Genomic DNA, 23,299 nt, shown 5'->3' with positions numbered 1-23,299 from the left:
TACATTCCAAATAATTTTCCCTTTCCCGGTTCCTCTCTCTCCATAAGTCCCATAAGTCCTCTTCCCTCTACCCATTTCCCAATCAATCCCTTCCCACTTCTCTGTCCTGGCAATCCCCTACAATGCTGCATCAAGCCTTTCCAGGACCTGGGCCCTCTCCTTCCTTCTTCTTGGGAATGATTTGATATGTGAATTGTGTTTTGGGTATTCTGAGCTTCTGGGCTAATATCCACTTATCAATGACTACATTCGATGTATGTTCTTTTGTGAATGAGTTACCTCACTTAGTATGATATTTTCCAGTTCCAACCATTTGCCTATTAATTTTATGAATTCATTGTTTTTAATTGCTGAGTATTCCATTGTGTAAATATACCACATTTTCTGTATCCATTCCTCCACTGAGAGACATCTGGGTTCTTTCCAGCTTCTGGCTATTATAAATAAGGCTGCTATGAACATAGTGGAACATGTGTCCTTATTGCATGCCGGGGAATCTTCTGGGTATATGCCCAGGAGTGGTATAGCCAGGTCCTCCAGAAGTGTCATGCTCAGTTTTCTGAGGAACTGCCAGACTGATTTCCAGAATGGTTGTACCAGCTTGCAATCCCACCAGCAGTGGAGGAATGTTCCTCTTTCTCCTCCACATCCTGGCCAATACCTGCTGTCTCCTGCGTTTTTAATATTAGCCATTCTGACTGGTGTGAGGTGAAATCTCAGGATTGTTTTGATTTGCATTTCCCTAATGACTAATGATGTTGAACATTTCTTAAGGTGCTTCTCAGCCATTCGATATTCTTCATGTGAAAATTCTTTCTTTAGCTCTGTACCCCCATTTTTTAATGGGGTTATTTGGTTTTTCTGGGGTCTAACTTCTTGAGTTCTTTGCATATATTGGATATTAGCTCTCTATCAGATGTAGGGTTGGTGAAGATCTTTTCCCAATTTGTTGGGTTTCCCTTGCTTTACAGAAACTTTGTAATTTTATGAGGTCCCATTTGTCAATTCTTGATCTTAGAGCATAAGCTATTGGTGTTCTGTTCAGGAACTTTTCCCCTGTGCCCATGTCCTCTAGGGTCTTCCCCAGTTTCTTTTCTAATTGTTTCAGTGTGTCTGGTTTTACTTGGAGGTCCTTGATCCACTTGGAGTGGAGTTTAGTACATGGCTTGTGAACAGTCCTGCCCAGCTTTTCTCCAGTTGTGTTGAGTATAGGCTTTTGTAGTAGGATCTGATGATTTTTTGAATTTCCTCAGTTTCTGTTGTTATATCTCCCATTTCATTTCTAATTTTGTTAATTTGGATACTGACTCTGTGACCTTTGGTTAGTCTGGCTAAGGGTTTAATCTATCTTGTTGATTTTCTCAAAGAACCAGCTCCTCGTTTTGTTGATTCTTTGTATGGTTCTCTCTGTTTCCACTTGATTGATTTCAGTCATGAGTTTGATGATTTCCTGTTTTCTACTCCTCTGGGATGAATTAGCTTCTTTTTGTTCCAGGGCTTTCAGGTGTGTCATTAAGCTGTTAGTGTATGCTCTCTCCAGTTTCTTCTTGGAGGCACTCAGGGCTATGAGTTTTACTCTTAGCTCTGCTTTCATTGTGTCCCATAGATTTGGTATGTTGTGCCTTCATTTTCATTAAATTCTAAAAAGTCTCTGATTCTTTCTTTCTTCTTTGGACAAGGTACAACTGAGTAGATTATTGTTCAGCCTCCATGTGTATGTGGGTTTTCTGTTGTTTTTGTTGCTATTGAAGACCACTCTTGCTCCATAGTGATCTGAGGAGGCATGGGATTGATTAGTTTGATCTTCTTATATTTGTTGAGGTCTGTCTTGTGACCAATTATATGGTTGATTTTGGAGAAGGTACCATGAGGTGCTGAGAAAAAGGTATATTCTTTCCCTTTGGATGGAATGTTTTATACATATATATATATATATATATATATATATATAGAGAGAGAGAGAGAGAGAGAGAGAGAGAGAAAGAGAGAGAGATGATATAGATATATATAGATATAGATATAGATTATATAGATATATAGATATATAGATATATAGATATATAGATATATAGATATATAGATATTAAATCCAATTGGTCGAAAACTTGAAATACTCTCACTGTTTCTCTGTTTAGTTTCTGTTTTCTTGATCAGTGCATTGTGGAGAGTGGAGTGTTGAAGTCAACCACAATTATTGTGTTAGGTGCAATGTGTGCTTTGATCTTTAATAAAGTTTCTTTTACGAATGAGGGTGTCCTTGCATTTGGAGCATAGATGTTCAGAATTGAGAGCTCTTCTTGGTGGATTTTTCCTTTGACCAGCAAGAAGTGTTCTTCCCTGTCTCTTTTGAAGACTTTAGGTTGAAAGTCAATTTTATCTGATATAAGAATGGCTACTCCTGATGAATTTGATAATTGCTCTTTCTAACTCTGTGAAGAATTGAGTTGGGATTTTGATGGGTATTGCATTGAATCTGTATATTGCTTTTGGCAAAATGGCCATTTTAACTATATTGATTCTACCCATCCATGAGCATGGGAGGTTTTCCCATTTTTTGAGGTCTTCTTCCATTTCCTTCTTCAGAGTCTTGAAGTTCTTGTCAAACAGATCTTTCACATGTTTGGTAAGAGTCACCCCAAGATACTTTATACTGTTTGTGGCTATTGTGAAGGGGGTCATTTCCCTAATTTCTTTCTCAGCCTGCTTATCCTTTGAGTATAGGAAGGCCACTGATTTGCTTGAGTTGATTTTATAACCTGCCACTTTGCTGAAGTTGTTTATCAGCTGTAGGAGCTCTCTAGTGGAGTTTTTTGGGTCACTTAGGTAGACTATCATGTCGTCTGCAAATAATGATAGTTTGACTTCCTCCTTTCCAATTTGTATCCCTTTGACCTCCTTATGTTGTCGAATTGCCCGAGCTAGTACCTCAAGTACAATATTGAAAAGATAAGGAGAAAGGGGGCAGCCTTGTCTGGTCCCTGATTTCAGTGGGATTGCTTCAAGTTTCTCTCCATTTAGTTTGATGCTGGCTACCGGTTTGCTGTATATTGCTTTTACTATGTTTAGGTATGGGCCTTGAATTCCTGTTCTCTCCAAGACTTTAAGCATGAAAGGATGCTGAATTTTGTCAAATGCTTTTTCAGCATCCAATGAAATGACCATGTGGTTTTGTTCTTTGAGTTTGTTTATGTAGTGGATTGTATTGATGGATTTCCGTATATTGAACCAACCCTGCATTCCCGGGATAAAGCCTACTTGATCATGGTGGATGATCGTTTTGATGTGTTCTTGGATTCGGTTGGCAAGAAGGGGGAATCAGTATCCCTGACCTCAAGCAATACTACAGAGCAATAGTGTTAAAAACTGCATGGTATTGGTACGGTGACAGGCAGGAGGATCAATGGAACAGGATTGAAGATCCAGAAATGAACCCACACACCTATGGCCACCTGATCCTCGACAAAGAGGCTGAAAACATCCAACGGAAAAAAGATAGCCTTTTCAACAAATGGTGCTGGTTCAACTGGAGGTCAGCATGCAGAAGAATGCGAATTGATCCATCCTTGTCTCCTTGTACTAAGCTCAAATCCAAATGGATCAAGGACCTCCACATAAAGCCAGACACTCTGAAGCTAATAGAAAAGAAACTGGGGAAGACCCTTGAGGACATCGGTACAGGGAGAAAGTTTCTGAACAGAACACCAAAAGCGTATGCTCTAAGAGCAAGAATTGACAAATGGGACCTCATAAGGTTACAGAGTTTCTGTAAGGCAAAGGACACCATCAAGAAGACAGATCGGCAACCAACAAATTGGGAAAAGATCTTCACCAATCCTACATCAGATAGAGGGCTAATATCCAATATATATAAAGAACTCAAGAAGTTAGACTCCAGAAAACCAAACAACCCTATTAAAAAATGGGGTACAGAGTTAAACACAGAATTCTCACCTGAAGAACATCGGATGGCGGAGAAGCATCTTAAAAAATGCTCAACTTCATTAGTCATTAGGGAAATGCAAATCAAAACAACCCTAAGATTTCATCTTACACCAGTCAGAATGGCTAAGATTAAAAATTCAGGAGACAGCAGGTGTTGGAGAGGATGTGGAGAAAGAGGAACACTCCTCCACTGCTGGTGGGGTTGCAAATTGGTACAACCACTCTGGAAATCAGTCTGGCGGTTCCTCCAAAAACTGGGCACCTCACTTCCAGAAGATCCTGCTATACCACTCATGGGCATATATCCAGAGGATTCCCCACCATGTAATAAGGATACATGCTCTACTATGTTCATAGCAGCCCTACTTATAATTGCCAGATGCTGGAAAGAACCCAGGTATCCCTCAACAGAAGAGTGGATGCAAAAAATGTGGTATATCTATACAATGGAGTACTATTCAGCCATTAGAAACAATGAATTCATGAAATTCTTAGGCAAATGGATGGAGCTAGAGAACATCATACTAAGTGAGGTAACCCAGACTCAAAAGGTGAATCATGGTATGCACTCACTAATAAGTGGTTATTAACCTAGAAAACTGGAATACCCAAAACATAATCCACATATCAATTGAGATACAAGAAGAAAGCAGGAGTGATCCCTGGTTCTGGAAAGACTCAGTGAAACAGTATTCAGCAAAACCAGAACGGGGAACTGGGAAGGGGTGGGAGGGAGGACAGGGGAAGAGAAGGGGGCTTTCGGGACTTTCGGGGAGTGGGGGGGGGCTAGAAAAGGGGAAATCATTTGAAATGTAAATAAATTATATCGAATAAAAAAAAAAGAAAAAAAAAAAAAAGAATGGCTACTCCTGCTTGTTTCCTGAGACCATTTGCTTCTAAAATTGTCTTCCAGCCTTTTACTCTAAGGTAGTGTTTGTCTTTGACACTGAGGTGTGTCTCCTGTATGCAGCAAAATGTAGGGTCCTGTTTCCTTATCCAGTCTGTTAGTCTATGTCTTTTTATTGGGGAATTGAATTCATTGATATTAAGAGATATTAAGGAATAGTGATTAGTACTTCCTATCATTTTTTTTTGTATTGTAAGTTTCTTTTTTTCCGATATATTTTTTATTTACATTTCAAATAATTTCCCCTTTCCTAGCCCCCCCACTCCCAGAAAGTCCCATAAGCCCCCTTCTCTCCCACTGTCCTCCCACCCACCCCTTCCCACTTTCCCGTTCTGGTTTTGCTGAATACTGCTTCATTGAGTCTTTCCAGAACAAGGGGCCACTCTTCCTTTCTTCTTGTACCTCATTTGATGTGTAGATTACGTTTTGGGTATTCCAGGTTTCTAGGTTAATATCCACTTATTAGTGAGTGCATACCATGATTCACCTTTTGAGTCTGGGTTACCTCACTTAGTATGATGTTCTCTACCTCCATCCATTTGCCTAAGAATTTCATGAATTCATTGTTTCTAATGGCTGAATAGTACTCCATTGTGTAGATATACCACATTTTTTGCATCCACTCTTCTGTTGAGGGATACCTGGGATCTTTCCAGCATCTGGCAATTATAAATAGGGCTTCTATGAACATAGTAGAGCATGTATCCTTATTACATGGTGGGGAATCCTCTGGGTATATGCCCAGGAGTGGTATAGCAGGATCTTCTGGAAGTGAGGTGCCCAGTTTTCGGAGGAACCACCAGACTGATTTCCAGAGTGGTTGTACCAATTTGCACCCCCACCAGCAGTGGAGGAGTGTTCCACTTTCTCCACATCCTCTCCAACACCTGTTATCTCCTGAATTTTTAATCTTAGCCATTCTGACTAGTGTAAGGTGAAATCTCAGGGTTGGTGTTATTTTTATATTTGCATGGTTATCTTCTTTTGTGTTTGATGAAAGGAGGTTACTATCTTCCCTTTTCCTGGGTGTAGTTTCCTTTCTCATATTGGAGTTTTCCACCTATTACCCTTTGTAGGGCTGTGTTTGTAGAAAGATATTGTGTAAGTGTGGTTTTGTCATGGAATATCTTGGTTTCTCCATCTATGGAGATTGTGAGTTTTGCTGAGTATAGTAGTCTTGGCTGGCATTTGTGTTCTCTTAGAGTCTGCATGAGATCTGCCTAGGATCTTCTAGTTTTCATAGTCTCAGGTGAAAAGTCTGCTGTGATTCTGATAGGTCTTCCTTTATATGTTACTTGGCCTTTTTATCTTACTGCCTTAAATATTCTTTGTTTAGTACATTTGGGGTTTTGATTATTATATGACGGGAGGTATTTCTGTTCTGGTCCAGTCTGTTTGGAGTTCTGTAAGCTTCTTGTATATTGATGGGCATCTCTCTCTTTAGGTTAGGGAAGTTTTGTTCCATAATTTTGTTGAAGATATTTGCTGTCCCTTTAAGTTGTAAATCTTCACTCTCATCTATGCCTATAATCCTTAGGTTTGGTCTTCTCATTGTGTCCTGGATTTCCTGGATATTTTGGGTTACAAGCTTTTTGCATTTTGCATTTTCTTTGACTGTTGAGTCAATGGTTTCTATGGTATCTTTGATATCTGAGATTCTTTCTTCTATCTCTTGTATTCTGTTGTTGATATTTGCATCTATGGCCCCTGATTTCTTCCCAGGGTTTTCTATCTCCAAAGTTGTCTCCCTTTGTGATTTCTTAGTTGTTTCTACCTCTGTTTTTAGATCTTGGATTGTTTTGCTCAGTTCCTTCACTTGTATGTTTGTGTTTTCTTGTAAGTCTTTAAGAGATTTTTTTTTGTTTCCTCTTTCATGACTTCTGCCAGTTGACTCAATTTCTCCTGCATTTTTAAGTGATTTTTGCATTTCCTTTTTATTGACTTCTATCTGTTCACCCATATTCTCCTGAATTTCTTTAAATTAGTTTTGTGTTTCCCTTGTAAGGGTTTCTACCTTTTGATGCATTTTCTCCTGTATTTCTTTAAGAGACTTCTTTATGTCCTTCTTGTGTTCCTCTAACAACATCATGACCAGTGATTTTAAATCCAAATCTTGTTTTTCTGGTGTGTTGGGGTATCCAGGACTTGCTGTTGTTGGAGAATTAGGTTCAGATGCTGCCATATTGCCTTGATTTGTGTTAATAACATTCCTAGATTTGCCTTTTGCCATCTGGTTATCTCTGGTATTAGTCGGTCTTGTCGTAACTGGCTGGTGCTTGAACCTCTTGTGAGCCTGTAAGGCTATTTCCACACCACTGGATGACTGGGTTTCCCCTGGCACAGATTGATGATGTGCTGCCATCCTCTTGGGTGCCCTTGGAGCCCTGGTGTTTCTTGCCCCAAGCAATGTTATAGTCAGGTTGTCTCTCTGTGAATCTGGTGCTGCCTGTCTGCTCCATCAAGGAGTGAAGATGGTGGATGTTTTGTGGAACTTTTCCGAGTGCTGATCACTCTGCAGGGCAAAAACTCCTGACACAGAGCTGTCTAGGCCCTGGTTGCAGGCAAAAGTATGATAGGCTGAGACCCAAGTGAAGTTAGACTCATGCTATGTCTGCATACCTGGCGCTGTCTGGTACATCTGTCTGGCATCTGGGAGCCAAAATCGAATGTGAATCCTCATCACTTTAATCTTAACACAGCAATTTGTGTTCTTTATTGGGGGTGGGGGACTCTTGTTCTCTTTTAGTAACAAAGAAAGAATGAATCCTCAAAGAAAATTTCCATAATAAATCTTATGAAGTCTCTTTATCCCTTGTAGATTTTTTCCCTTTAAGCATCCACCCTGACACATAACCCTGAGATATAGACTTGATGATGTGTGTATTTGGATAACTCATAATGTATAATTAAAGAGTTTTCAAAATGTAGCTCAACTTCCAATGTAACCTGCCAAGTACATCTCCTTCAGTCATTAACATTGATTGTCTTTGAGAAGCTCAGAGATGAGTCTAAAATATCAAGGATTTCCATGCTACTTTGTCACATGGAATAAGTGTTTTTGTTTATAATGGGAATGCTTTATCCATGTTTAAGAGCTCAGTTTATCCACCCTATTCATTATAACATTACCAGTAGCTTCTTGTTTACATATGCACACATTCCCATGCAATTATGTTAGTGATTCACCATCTATACATTGTTTTTGAAAACTCATTTGAAGATATGCAATTTGATACAGCCAAAAAACCTGATATAAGCACATGTTCATAAGTTTTCTAAAGTTTCTAGGTTCAGATATCCTGATAAAAGCAAGGGGAATATTCATAGTGAGACACTGAAGAGTATTCTTCAGAGAACGTCAGAAAAAAATATTTCTGAGTACTTATTTTTAAATATCTTTTTTTATAATCCAACTTTCTTTTTTAAAACGTTTCCTTATTGATAAAATATAGCCTTTAGTTATATTATCTTAGTTTGTTGATTTATTAAATTAAAAAATTAAATACTGATAGACAGATAGTCTGTCAGTAAGTACTTCTTTTTCATTATAACAAACCTGGGAATGATCTCAGAGGGAGTAAACATGTTTTAGACTCACTATGTATTTGTGCTTAAAACCAATACTGTTTTCAGGGTTTTCTAATAGGATAGTTTTACAAGGACTTTTCTAAATCAATAATGGTAGTTTCATTTAGAAAGATACCATATTCGGTAAACTAGGCAATGCTCAGTGAAATACACTAATAGCTAAAAGCTAAGGGATAAAAGAATTTGCTGCCATACAGCACTTTTCCTGCCAGTATATCAGTTCCAATTGAATGCATCAAAATTCCAACATCCAGAAACACTTCAATCATTACATCGTTACATAAATCCTCTGTTATCAAGACCTCCTTATTTTCAGATTGCCAGTGCATCCTTAGGATAACAATCAATTATGCTATATTGTGGGCTTTCACAAAATTATGCAGGGGCTTTTATAACTTTTATATTACTTTGCAGAATAGTAGTTTACAAGCTTTCATGTGACATTTTCTGAGGCAGAAAGGCCAATTTTATATTCTCAGTACTTTTAAAAGTAAACAATATTTTGTATTTAATTAATTAGTGGCTTAATTGCTTTGCCTCATTCAATCATAAGCACTTAACAACACTTACTAATGCATATGTATCTGATTGTTGCAGGTACTGGCCCAATATGGCTGAATGAAGTAATGTGTTTTGGAAGAGAATCATCTATTGAAAACTGTAAAATCAGACAATGGGGAATATTAAGCTGTTCACATGCAGAAGATGCTGGGGTAACTTGTTCTTCATAATGTATCAAATTTTCATTGGCATTTATGAAATTACTATTGTAAAACTATTTTTGTTGCCCTTCTGCACCAAAATCATTTTAATAGATAGTAAATGGATTCACAATATTAGAGGAAAAGGGAATATTTGAAATGAGACATCAAACTTAATGTCTATGGTTAAGGATTCAAACTTGCAGTCGTTAATGTTTATTGTCCAATTGACAGAATTTACAAATGCTCAGGAAGACAAAAATATGGTTGTTTACATGAGGGCATTTCCAGAGAGGTTTAATGGAGGTAAAATCATTGGTAACATCATTCCATTGGGCAGAGGATGCAGACTGGAAAAAAGGAGAAAGGGACTGGGGCAACATCCATCTCTTTCTGCTTCCTGACTGTGAACACAATGAAAGTATCTATATCTGTCACCAAGATATACCACTCGAAGCCATGAATTAAAATAAGTCCTTCTTTCCCAAGTTTCATTTATGACAATGATGGAAAACACTAACAGAAAAAAACTGTTTTTTGTTTTGGTTTGTTTTGGTTTGGTTTGGTTTGTTTTGTTTTGTTTTGTTTTGGTTTGGTTTGGTTTTTGTTTTTTACCAGAAGTGGGGTTGTAACTATCATAAACCTGAGGGCAGTTTGTCAAATTATTGAATTAATTTGCTTGAAGAATGAAAAAATTATCGAAGCCATAAGCTATGGGTGATCTAGAATGGTATCAGCAGAGCTTAATGGGATATTCTGATAGAAATTCAGATTTATAGATTGGCAAATAAATAGATAAATGGCAAATAAATAGTGAAAACACTAAAGGTCAGTTTCCAGAGGCTTCAGAATGAAGTAAGAATTGAAATTAGAACTGAAAAGAGGAATTTTTGCCACAGGCTGGAAACTACTCTGACTTCATTCTACTTGTATTCTGAGACTTGGAGTAAGACCAAGAGACTAACATCTTTAATGTTAAAACCTCAAGATATAATAGAATTGGGGTGTGGCATTATTACATGTCTATGTCCTTACCCATGTCTGCAGTGATAAAGGGCAGCAAACAGAGTAGGAAGATATATCAACTGTCCAGTTCTAGGAAGAAAGCATAAGTTGGTTTAAAGTTGCTGACAAAGAAGTTAAAGAGAACAAAATTGTGATTGTTAAAGAGATTAGAAAAACTAATGAGGGAGCTCACCCTTTGCAGAAGAAAAATATAAGGGCCTTGGTGACAAAACCATTGAAAGGCTCTAACTTATTTAAAAATGCACATTTATTTGAAAGGATAAAAGGTAAACTGAAAATTCTGCTCAAGTGATTCTCTGCTAGAAAGCAATTGCCTAGAGAAGTATTTGTCCTAGAATCAGCCACCAATGTACAGAGATGCCTTTATAGCTGTGCTAAAAGGCCAGACTATATTTCAAGATAGTAGGAGAAGCCTAGTCCACATGATATAAAATGCAAAAGTGATGGATTCACAAAGATTTACAATAAGATGTCAGAAAGATGCTGAGGTCAGGAAATGTGTATCAGAGTAGGTATCCCTGTAAAGAATTCTCTAGAGGACACTCTGTGAAGCTATAAAGGTGAAACCTAAGTTGAAATGGGGCTGCAGGAACTGAGAAATATCCCCTGAGACAAGTTTCAGATAGAGAGTGGAACTTGTCCAGGAGGAAGTTGAAGGGTTCTGAGATAGCAGAAATGGAGTTTCTAGGTGACTCAGTATTGTAGGAGCTCAAAGGATTCCTTCAGGAGCCCATGTGTATTACATGATTTCAGTATTTCTTTAATTGTTCTTTCCTTGCTATGCTTCAGTTTGTTCATTTTGGACTGGGAATGTTCATTCTGTGGGGCTATATACTGTAAGAATGATAACTTGTTAACTTATTAAAAATAGACATTCACAGTTAAAAGCATGTTTTTTCTTTTTTATTTGATATATTTTTTATTTACATTTCAAATGATTTCCCCTTTTCTAGCCCCCTACTCCCTGAAAGTCCCATAAGCCCCCTTCCCTCTCCCTGTTCTCCCACCCACCCCTTCCCACTTCCTTGTTCTGGTTTTGCCCTATAGTGCTTCACTGAGTCTTTCCAGAACAAGGGGCCACTCCTCCATTCTTCTTGTACCTCATTTGATGTGTGGATTATGTTTTGGGTATTCCAGTTTTCTAGGTTAATATCCACTTATTAGTGAGTGCATACCATGATTGATCTTTTGAGACTGGGATACCTCATTTAGTATGATGTACTCCAGCTCCATCCATTTGCCTAAGAATTTCATGAATTCATTGGTTCTAATGGCTGAATAGTACTCCATTGTGTATATATACCACATTTTTTCATCCACTATTCTGTTGAGGGATACCTGGGTTGTTTGATTTTCAAAAAGGATTCTGAACTTTTACTTTGAACCATTTTGAAACTCTTATGACCGGGGAATCTTTGAAGACCCACTAAATGTATTTCATATTATGAGATTAACATGAGACTTTAGGGGACCAGGGATGGGATATTTTAATTTAAAAATGTGCGTTTGGATATTAACTTGACAAGACTGGATCTGTAATGGTTAACATTACTGGTAAAGTTATTGAGATTTAGAATAATCTAAGATATACACTTCTAGCCATCTCCTTGAGAACATTTCCAAAGAGATTTAACTGAGAAGGCAAGACCTGAATTTGGTGACTCCGTCTTACTGTTTGGAGTTCAAGCACCAAATGAAAAATGGAAATGAAGGTAGAAAACAGATGTTCATTTCTTTGTTTCCTGATGTTACCCATGGTTCATGCTCCTGCCATCTTGCCTTGCCTGTCGTGATGGACTATACCACAAATCATGTGCCAGAAGAGACCCATCATTCCTAAAGGTAAATTTATCCATTGTCTTGCAAAACAATGAGAAGAGTAAACAATACACTCTGGGCTTTTAAGTGGAAGAGTTAAAGTTAATGATATTGATGTATTGAAGTGGATATGTTTAAATTTGAAGCTTCTACATATGAGAAGAGAGTAGAGAACTTAGAAGTCCTTGCATACTAGGAACACAGGAAGAGTTTTCTGGATTTTGAAATTCTGATACAAGAGATAGATGAGAGACTTGTAGAACTCTCTCTCTCTCTCTCCCTCTTTCTCTCTCTCTCTCTCTCTCTCTCTCTCTCTCTCTCTCTCTCTCTCTCTCTCTCTCTCTGTGTGTGTGTGTGTGTGTGTGTGTGTGTGTGTGTGTGTGTGTGTGTGCTGGGCTGGGTTCTCTTCAGCTTACCTTTTAAAATAGGATGACATTTAAGACTTCACTGCTAAACTTTGCTTTATGAGGGCAATAGTGTGCTAAGATTGAATCATATATTCTCAGATTTCAAATGAGTATTGTAAAGCATAAAATTACTGTATTGCTATATAGTTTCTTTTTTTCAACAAAAATGTCAGCTACCAAAAATACAAAGTGCATTATTGTATTCATTTTTAAAACTGTAGAAGTGAATGTGACTCTTAAAAGTTCAATGATGTTCCCTGAATAAAAAAAAATATTTGAGAAATACATACTGGAATATTTTTAGGGAATAAAGCAAGAGACTAAAATACAGTGTTAACCATCTATCAGCAAATCTCTCCAGGGCCATGCAACTTCAATCAAACTTACTAGAAAATATTTCATTTGTTAATCACAAAGAAGTCTTTGATACTTCATTTTCATAAAAAGATGACTACAATTAATGACACTGTTTGGTTTGTTTCCTTAAATAGCAAAATCTCCATCCTCACTGTGGAAATATAATGCTAGAACAAGTAAGCTTACGTCTATTACTCTGGATAAATAGTGACTAGGAATTTCAAGTATGTCTGTGACATCTGGCATGCCAAACATCCCAGTTGGTTATTGGAGTAATTAGATAGAAGTGGTAAGCCGGGAAAGTTAAGAAGAAAAGGAAAGAAGAATGAAGGAGTGAAAAGAAGGAAGAAAAGCAGATGGGGGGATATGGAGGGAATTCCAAGAAATAACATAGTTGCTAATCATCTCCATTACATGTTAAACATTTTGAGTAAGTCAGTTTGTGATACCTTGAAGTGGCTTATGCCAGACATGGGTATGAGGCAGTAAATCAACTGAAGCAGTCCTTGTGTGTCATAGTACTATTAGGTGATTACTCCTGTATTACTGCTATAATTCTCTTTTGTGTGTATATGTATTTGTGTGTAAGTATATGTATAATGTGTATGTGAGTGTATGTATTTGTATAAATGTAAATGTATGTGTATGTATACGTGTGGATGTACATGTATATATGTGCTTGTGTGTTTGTATGTGTATGTTTATACACATGTGTTTACATGAACATGTTTGTATATAAATGTATATATGTACATGTGTATATGTATGTGTATACACATGTGTGTACATGTCCATGTGTGCATATGTATATATTTACATGTGTGCATTTGTATGTATGTGTGCATGTGTATGCACATGTGTATATACATGTACATGTGTGTATGTGCATGTGTGAATGTGAGCATCTTTTTATATGTGCATGTGTGTATGTGTTGGGAAGTCAAAGCTGATAGTATCTTCTTCAATCACTATGCACCTTAGTTTTTGAGACAGGATCTCTTAATAAACCTGGACATTACTGATTCAGGTAGACTACTTGGCAAACAAGCCCTAGGGATCCACCCAGTGTGGAGTGTGGAAAATGTACCTGTTTGTGGGTGTGTGCATGCATGTGTGTGGAGGCCAGAGGTCAGCAGTTGGTTATCTTCCTCATTTCTTCTTCATATAAAATTCATTTATGTGCCATGTATGCATGATACCTAGAGATAATTTTATGTCATATGTGATTCTTTTTTTTTTATCTTCTCAAAATGTTCAGATGAGGGTGTTTGACATATACTGGGGCTGGCTATAAGTTCTATATGGAAGACAGTCACCTATGTTTATCCTTACATCATGGAAAAAGAACTATTCTATGTGACCTGGGTAATTCAGGCTGAGACTCTATGTGGCCAAGGTGGACATGAATCATGAACTGAGCAAAAGCTACTTCTTTGCAAGCACTTCTAATTGTTCCTTTCCCTCCATCACTTGATAATAATAAATTTTCTTTCAAGTGGCTTTTGTTTTCGAAACTATTCTTTTCATCATTATCTGTTTTAATTGCAAATAGGTTACATTCATGCAATATATTCTGACACAATTTTTTCTCTCCCAACACCTCTTGGTCCTTCCCATGCCCCCTTCCATCTGAATCCCAACATTCATGAATTTTAACATAACCTTAGACTACCATGTGTTATTTATTCATTAAGGTTAAAAGTAAGATAGTCCTCTGTAAATTAAAATAGGAAATTAATCATATGGTGGAACTTTTAAGTTCACCAGATCTTCATGGAGGGGAAATGATGTGGGACTCAGAATTATATAATCCAGTGAAGAAAGTGTTCCCAAACTGGGGAAGATTAAAAAAAAAAAACTACAAGGAAGATATTTCCAAACCTTCCTGCAGATCCTTGGCAAGGACAAAGGAGAGAGCCTGCTGTAGGTTGTCACAGGAGTGCAGAACCTAACAGAGATAAAAAACTTTTTTCCCAGAGACTGACCCTAAGTGCATCATGAGCTTTGGTACCACAGAATTCTGGGATGGGAGTTGGGGTAGGAGAGGCAGAGGGTGGTGTGTGTGGTAGAAGCAGAACCCCCCCAAACCTCCCTACTCGGGTTTTCTAGAGCACCCATGCCTTTGCTTCTTTCTCTGCACTTGCTTTCTTTTCTGTCTTCATTGTTCCTTAATTTCTCTGCAGAAAAAATCCATTTTGTTCATGTAAATGCTACCACAGGACTCTTGAATGCACCCATAGAATACTAGCCAGGAGCTTTCCTGAAAGCACAATTCCAGGAAACCATGGCATAGCAAGGTCACAGCCAAACTGTGTGAGACTGTAGAGAAGTAAGAGACAGAAAGAAACTAAAAAGAATACACATGGAGAGACCCATGGCTCCAGCTGCATGTGTAGCAGAGAATGCCTTTGTTGGACATCAAAAGGAGGAGAGGCCCTTGGTCCTGAGAGGGCTCAATGCCCCAGTAGAGGAGAATACCAGGACAGAGAAGCAGGAGTGGGTGGGTTGGTGGGCTAGAGTGTTTTCAGAGGGGAAAACAAGAAACGGATAACATTTGGAATGTAAATAAAGAAAATACAAAATAAAAAAGTTTTAAAAAATAAAATAAAATCTATATTCACAAGGTTATTGTACTCATCCAGCCTTTCTTTAGTTTTCGTGAGCCTGTCATGTCTTTTGAAATCATTCCTTTCTGAGTTCTCTGACTTTAGATGTGATTATTGTTATCATCATCATCATCATCATCATCATCATTATTATTATCAAATAATATAAAACATTAAAAAAGAAAGAAACTAGAAAACAAGTTGCATTAGCTTTGAAGTTCTTGGGATCTAAAGAAGAGTATGGTGGCACCAAGACTGGGTGATTTAATCAGGGTATTATCTTTATTCTTTTTAAATGGTTTTTATTGGATATTTTCTCTATTTTTATTTCAAATGTTATCTCCATAACAGGCCCTCACACCCCCCCTGCAAACTTCCTACCCGATTCCCCCTCCCCCTGCTTCTATGAAGGTGTTCCCCCACGCAGCCACCAACTCCCTCCTCCCTGCTCTCTAATTCTCCTACACTAGGACATCTAGGTTTCACAGGACCAAGGGCCTCTCCCCCCCCCCCCCCGAACTTGCTTCTTGGTCATGATGTTTGTGCAGAATAGAAACCCTGACTAAGACAAATTGGTACCAGCATAGTGGGGTATTGCTGTGACAACCTGATCATGTTTTGGGGAGGACTGTGGAAGGACTTTGGAACTTTGGGCTAGAAGAACCATCGAATGTTAAGAGCTCTGTGGGATGTTCTCTAGGAGCTTGAAAGATGTTGAGATAATACAAGGATGGTTGCCTGGCTTCTGGAATTTCAGAGGGAAGATTACTCTTCTCAGGGCCATGTTTTGATTGTAAAGATTCTGTGGTTTTGGATAGCTGGTGCTGGAGAATCAATCAGCTGTGATTAACAAGATACCTGAACTACTAACTCGAACCTTTGTGTTACTGGGTCTATTGGTACTGGGTAGCTGGAACTAAGAAATTAGTAGTAATTAAGAGAACACCTTATGAAATGGAAGAAGACCTCAAAAAATGGGAAAACCTCCCATGCTCATGGATCGGTAGAATCAATATAGTTAAAATGGCCATTTTGCCAAGAGCAATATACAGATTCAATGCAATACCCATCAAAATCCCAACTCAATTCTTCACAGAGTTAGAAAGAGCAATTATCAAATTCATCTGGAACAACAAAAAACCCAGGATAGCTAAAACTATTCTCAGCAACAAAAGAAAATCTGGGGGAATCAGTATCCCTGACCTCAAGCAATACTACAGAGCAATAGTGTTAAAAACTGCATGGTATTGGTACAGTGACAGGCAGGGGGATCAATGGAACAGGATTGAAGATCCAGAAATGAACCCACACACCTATGGCCACTTGATCCTCGACAAAGAGGCTGAAAACATCCAATGGAAATAAGATAGCCTTTTCAACAAATGGTGCTGGTTCAACTGGAGGTCAGCATGCAGAAGAATGCGAATTGATTCATCCTTGTCTCCTTGTACTAAGCTCAAATCCAAATGGATCAAGGACCTCCACATAAAGCCAGACACTCTGAAGCTAATAGAAAAGAAACTGGGGAAGACCCTTGAGGATATCGGTACAGGGAGAAAGTTTCTGAACAGAACACCAATAGCGTATGCTCTAAGAGCAAGAATTGACAAATGGGACCTCATAAGGTTACAGAGTTTCTGTAAGGCAAAGGACACCATCAAGAGGACAAATCGGCAACCAACAAATTGGGAAAAGATCTTCACCAATCCTACATCAGATAGAGGGCTAATATCCAATATATATAAAGAACTCAAGAAGTTAGACTCCAGAAAACCGAACAACCCTATTAAAAAATGGGGTACAGAGTTAAACAAAGAATTCTCACCTGAAGAACTTCAGATGGCGGAGAAGCATCTTAAAAAATGCTCAACTTCATTAGTCATTAGGGAAATGCAAATCAAAACAACCCTGAAATTTCATCTTACACCAGTCAGAATGGCTAAGATTAAAAATTCAGGAGACAGCAGGTGTTGGAGAGGGTGTGGAGAAAGAGGAACTCTCCTCCACTGCTGGTGGGGTTGCAAATTGGTACAACCACTCTGGAAAGCAATCTGGCGGTTCCTCCAAAAACTGGGCACCTCACTTCCAGAAGATCCTGCTATACCACTCCTGGGCATATACCCAGAGGATTCCCCACCATGTAATAAGGATACATGCTCTACTATGTTCATAGCAGCCCTATTTATAATTGCCAGATGCTGGAAATAACCCAGGTATCCCTCAACAGAAGAGTGGATGCAAAAAATGTGGTATATCTACACAATGGAGTACTATTCAGCCATTAGAAACAATGAATTCATGAAATTCTTAGGTAAATGGATGGAGCTAGAGAACATCATACTAAGTGAGGTAACCCAGACTCAAAAGGTGAATCATGGTATGCACTCACTAATAAGTGGATATTAACCTAGAAAACTGGAATACCCAAAACATAATCCACACATCAAATGAGATACAAGAAGAAAGGAGGAGTGGCCCCTGGTTCTGGAAAGACTCAGTGAAGCAGTATTCGACAAAACCAAAACGGGGAAGTGGGAAGGGGTGGGTGGGAGGATAGGGGAAGAGAAGGGGGCTTACGGGACTTTCGGAGAGTGGGGGGCTAGAAAAGGGGAAATCATTTGAAATGTAAATAAATTATATCGAATAAAAAAATTAAAAAAAATATTACACAATTAGGTTGTATTAATGGAAACTGTAGTTTGTTGATGCTCTCAGGAAGAGTCTAGATATGTACTCTCCCTGAGGGCCCCCAGGATCCCTTAGGCTCTCCATGTCTGGCTGAATTCTGTACATAAACCAGCTTTGATGGGGTCTTGTAATACATTTGCAGATCAGACCAGATAACAGCCAGACTGCTGGCAGAGTATATCAAAACGTTGCCTGGCAACAAATGCTACACAGTACAACTTCCATGATGCCATCACAAAATGTGGCCCAAGGGACGATACAGGAAATAAATATGTGTTCCAATGTAAATTAATTAATCAAAAAAAATTCAGGAGACAGCAGGTGTTGGAGAGGGTGTGGAGAAAGAGGAACACTCCTCCACTGCTGGTGGGATTGCAAATTGGTACAACCACTCTGGAAATCAGTCTGGCGGTTCCTCCGAAAACTGGGCACCTCACTTCCAGAAGATCCTGCTATACCACTCCTGGGTATATACCTAGAGGATTCCCCACTATGTAATAAGGATACATACTCTACTATGTTCGTAGCAGCCCTATTTATAATTGCCAGATGCTGGAAAGAACCCAGGTATACCTCAACAGAAGAGTGGATACAAAAAATGTGGTATATCTACACAATGGAGTACTATTCAGCCAGTAGAAACAATGAATTCATGAAATTCTTAGGCAAATGGATGGAGCTAGAGAATATCATACTAAGTGAGGTAACCCAGACTCAAAAGGTGAATCATGGTATGCACTCACTAATAAGTGGTTATTAACCTAGAAAACTGGAATACCCAAAACATAATCCACACATCAAATGAGATACAAGAAGAAAGGAGGAGTGGTCCCTGGTTCTGGAAAGACTCAGTGAAACAGTATTCGGCAAAACCAGAACGGGGAACTGGGAAGGGGTGGGAGGGAGGACAGGGGAAGAGAAGGGGGCTTACGGGACTTTCGGGGAGTGGGGGGGCTAGAAAAGGGGAAATCATTTGAAATGTAAATAAATTATATCGAATAAAAAAAATTAAAAAAAAAAAAAAAAGAAATCCAGCAGGGTAACAGCATTAGCACCAGTGGTGTAGTATCAAAGGTATTCTGTTGGGCAACTTGCATAGCTCACAAAGAGCCTTATTTTTAACTCCCTACCCTTCATTTTCTTCCAGAATTTCTCAGGTACTATATTATCCTTAAGCATGAGCTTAAATAAAAATTGTTAACATAGGTTTCATTTCCAGAGATTAAATAAATGTTTGGAATTGCTAGGTAAAAAAAAAAAAAGAGAGAACACCTTATACATATTTGTGATAAAATTTGTTTTCTTTTCTTTTCTTTTTCTTTCTTTTTTCTTTTTTCTGTTTTCCGAAACAAGGTTTCTCTTTGTAGCCCTTGCTGTCCTGGAATTCACTTTGTAGACCAGGCTGGCCTCAAAATCAGAAATCTGCCTCCCAAGTGCCAGGATTAAAGGCATGCGCCCCCACTGCCCAGCTTATGATAAAATGTCTCACAATAGCTAATGAGAAAAAGGAGAGATTGTGAATTTGAAGAACAAAAAAGGTATATGGGAGAGGTTGTGAAAAAGAAGAATAAAGGATAGTTATGTAATTGCATTATAACCTCAAAAATATCATTTGAGGGAAAATAGATTATGTTTTAAAAATGTTCTTAAGCCCTACAGTCTTGTGATATTAAAATTAGCTTCATTGTTTTTTATTATTGCTGTCTAGAACGATAAAGGGAAAGGCAGAAAGAAACTCTTTTACTTTTCAGTAAATCCAACTTGGCCCAATTTGTTACTCAGAATTATAGGTGTGCATGGCAAATTTTTAATATTTGATAACAAAACGACTTTCTATGCAATTCTGATTAGTCATTTGGGTGTAATTATCTTCCTTTGTTTTGTAATTCATGTATGGTATTCCTGGATATGTTAGCAATGTTAGCAACAGAAACTGCTTTAATTTCTGTGTTTCCTTAAAGAGCATATGCAAGGGCATAATTGTCACACAAAAAAAAAAGCACAGGTTTCTATGGAAACTATTAGGTGAATTATTGTGGCAGAGGTATGGTGCTTGGACTAATCCATCACTCACAAATGTCACTTGCTCCTTCAGTATCATAGCCAGATTTGAGATGTATCATAGTCCCACCAGACCATTGTTTCAGCTTTATCACCATTTAGACACAAGCAACACTTTCTCGTGTGCATATGTGGGCCATAAGATGAATTACATGTTTGTTAAAAATCAATCATCAGATAGGATGTCTAAGATGGCTAATTAGGTAAAAAACACTTTCTCACCATGCCCAATTACCTGCATTTGGTTACAGGAACCCACAATGAAAGGGGAAAACTGAGTCCTGAATGTTGGCCTCTAAATTCTACACAACATACATAGATAGATGACTGACTTTCAAATCCATCAGCTTGTAAATTTGAGGATTCTTTCCAGTAAATATAGTTTTAATTTTTGCTTGTTCTTATAAAACAGGGTCTTACATTATAGTAAAACCTGATCTTGGACTGAACTGTGTCAATTGTACACATGTACACACAGAGACACACTTTTTAAAAATCAGTAAGAATAATGCAAAGGTGAGGAGATGGCTCAATGGGTATGGTCGCTGTCTGATTTTCCAATGACCCATGTTTAATATCTAGCACTGGCATGACATTCTTCAACCATCACTAACTGTAGTACTGTGGGGACATAACGCTTTTTCTGGTGTCTGTGTAAACCAAGCCTGCACCTGGTGCACAGACATATGTACAAGATAAAATAAAATGAAAAAATAAATGATGACAGAGCAATTCTTTAAGGAATTCTTTAAGGAATTAAATTCCTTAAAAGTAATGAATGGATCTGGAGAATATCATACTAAGTGAGTTAACCCAGTCTCAAAAGGTGAATCATGGTATGCACTCACTAATAAGTGGATATTAACCTAGAAAACTGGAATACCCAAAACATAATCCACACATCAAATGAGGTACAAGAAGAACGGAGAAGTGGCCCCTGGTTCTGGAAAGACTCAGTAAAGCAGTGTAGGGCAAAACCAGAACAGGGAAGTGGGAAGGAGTGGGTGGGAGAACAGGGGGAGGGAAGGGGGCTTATGAGACTTTCGGGGAGTGGGGGGCTAGAAAAGGGGAAATCATTTGAAATGTAAATAAAAAATATATCGAATTAAAAAAAGTAATTCTTTAAGGAATAATGCTCTCTGTGAAAGTCATTGGGAAAGAGAAATCTTTCAATAGAAAAAAAACACAGGGTGAGGATTGTGTTAGAAGCTTTGTGAACAAGGATAATGGTCAGACTTTTATGTCTTCACATTTATTATTTTATGTTGAAAGTGTAGCTCCCACCTCATTTAAAAATATATTTTTAAGAACATAATATAAATACACCATTTCCTCCTCTCCATTCTCCCTTCAAAAACCTCTTATGTAGTCCACCTTGCTCATTTCCAAATTTGTGGCCTCTTCGTCATTAACTGTTATCACATTCATATATGTGTATATATCCCTGAGTGCTTAAATGCAAATTGTTCAGTCTGTATAATGTGACTTGTATGTATGGCTTCAGGCCTGACCATTTGGTATTGGATAAGTAAGCAAGTAGCACACTCTTTCCTCTGTGTAAGACTGTTTCTCTCACTCTCACCATTCTTTAGTAGCCTGTATGTAGTTTTTGTGTAGGGCTAAAGCTTCATGAATTTTCTCCCATCTATCTTAGCATGTGTGTTGATGTCATACTTCAGAACATGGTTAGTTGGCCATGTGGGTGCCACTTTATGGGTATATCTTTGAAAGTACATCCCTGGGAGACAAATTTCACTGCAAACTCCTCTTCTTCTGGTTCATACAATCTTTTCTCTCTCACATGCAATGGTCCTTGAGCCTTAGGTGCAAGAGTTTTGGTGTAAATATATCAGTTGTAACTGGGCTCTACAATGCATATACTACTTATATATGTATTCATGCTTAGATGCATATACAACCTGTTCAATCTGTATAATGCTACATGCATGTGTATGTTTTCAGGCCTGACCATGCAATATTGAATAATCAAATATTGCATTGTGCTTATTCCCTGGGCACAGAATTTTAATCAGTTGTGGCCTGCTGTCATGGTCTCTATCTGTAGCAAGGAGACATTTCCTTGATAAGAGATGAGAACCTACAGTTATATGCAGATATAAGGACAAATATCTAGAAAGTACTTATGGATTATGCTATTAGTAAAGTGATACTTGTAGGTTCTTTTTCAAGATCCAAGATTTTAGAGGCGCTAGGTAATTGACTTAATTTCTAATACCAGGCATGATTTCCTTCTTGTTCAGCAAGTCTTATTTCTAATTAGAGAGCTATTGGTTACTAGCAAGGTTTTACTATTCCTCATATGTTTATGATTATCAAATCATTGTGGTCCATATTGTGGTTCACAGAAATCATGACTGGGTAGGACTGGTGATCACTTCCCTTTTTTGAATGTTGCATGGCAACTTCTGGTGTCATGAAAACCTAGTCCTCAAGGAAGAGGTTTTTTTTTTTTTAATTTTTTTTTATTCGATATAATTTATTTACATTTCAAATGATTTCCCTTTTTCTAGCCCCCCCATTCCCCGAAAGTCCCGTAAGCCCCCTTCTCTTCCCCTGTCCTCCCATCCACCCCTTCCCACTTCCCCGTTCTGGTTTTGCTGAATACTGTTTCACTGAGTCTTTCCAGAACCAGGGGCCACTCCACCTTTCTTCTTGTACTTCATTTGATACCACATTTTTTGCATCCACTCTTCTGTTGAGGGATACCTGGGTTCTTTCCAGCATCTGGCAATTATAATTATGTTTTGGGTATTCCAGTTTTCTAGGTTAATATCCACTTATTAGTGAGTGCATACCATGATTCACCTTTTGAGTCTGGGTTACCTCACTGAGTATGATATTCTCTAGCTCCATCCATTTGCTTAAGAATTTCATGAATTCGTTGTTTCTAATGGCTGAATAGTACTCCATTGTGTAGATATACCACATTTTTTGCATCCACTCTTCTGTTGAGGGATACCTGGGTTCTTTCCAGCATCTGGCAATTATAAATAGGGCTGCTATGAACACAGTAGAACATGTATCCTTATTACATGGTGGGGAGTCTTCTGGGTATATGCCCAGGAGTGGTATAGCAGGATCTTCTGGAAGTGAGGTGCCCAGTTTTCGGAGGAACCGCCAGACTGATTTCCAGAGTGGTTGTACCAATTTGCAACCCCACCAGCAGTGGAGGAGTGT

General features: G+C 38.2%; 1 protein-coding gene across 4 annotated transcripts in view; it reads left to right on the top strand.

Annotated features, from left to right (window-relative positions):
• Msr1 (macrophage scavenger receptor 1) overlaps positions 1-9,667 on the top strand; it is a 70,275-nt gene extending 60,608 nt beyond the window's left edge. For 2 of the 4 annotated variants that reach the window (XM_052162073.1, XM_052162072.1), the window contains one exon: positions 9,035-9,667. In XM_052162073.1, coding sequence (XP_052018033.1) covers positions 9,035-9,168 — 134 coding nt within the window. In that variant the 3' untranslated portion in view covers positions 9,169-9,667. The remainder of the gene's footprint in view (positions 1-9,034) is intronic. The other 2 variants (XM_052162070.1, XM_052162074.1) reach the window with 2 other exon arrangements.
• Positions 9,668-23,299: the final 13,632 nt, after the last annotated feature.

Source organism: Apodemus sylvaticus, chromosome 18 (genome assembly GCF_947179515.1).
Source record: "Apodemus sylvaticus chromosome 18, mApoSyl1.1, whole genome shotgun sequence".
Lineage (NCBI taxonomy): Eukaryota > Metazoa > Chordata > Mammalia > Rodentia > Muridae > Apodemus > Apodemus sylvaticus.
This window is presented reverse-complemented; position numbering and strand designations above follow the sequence as displayed.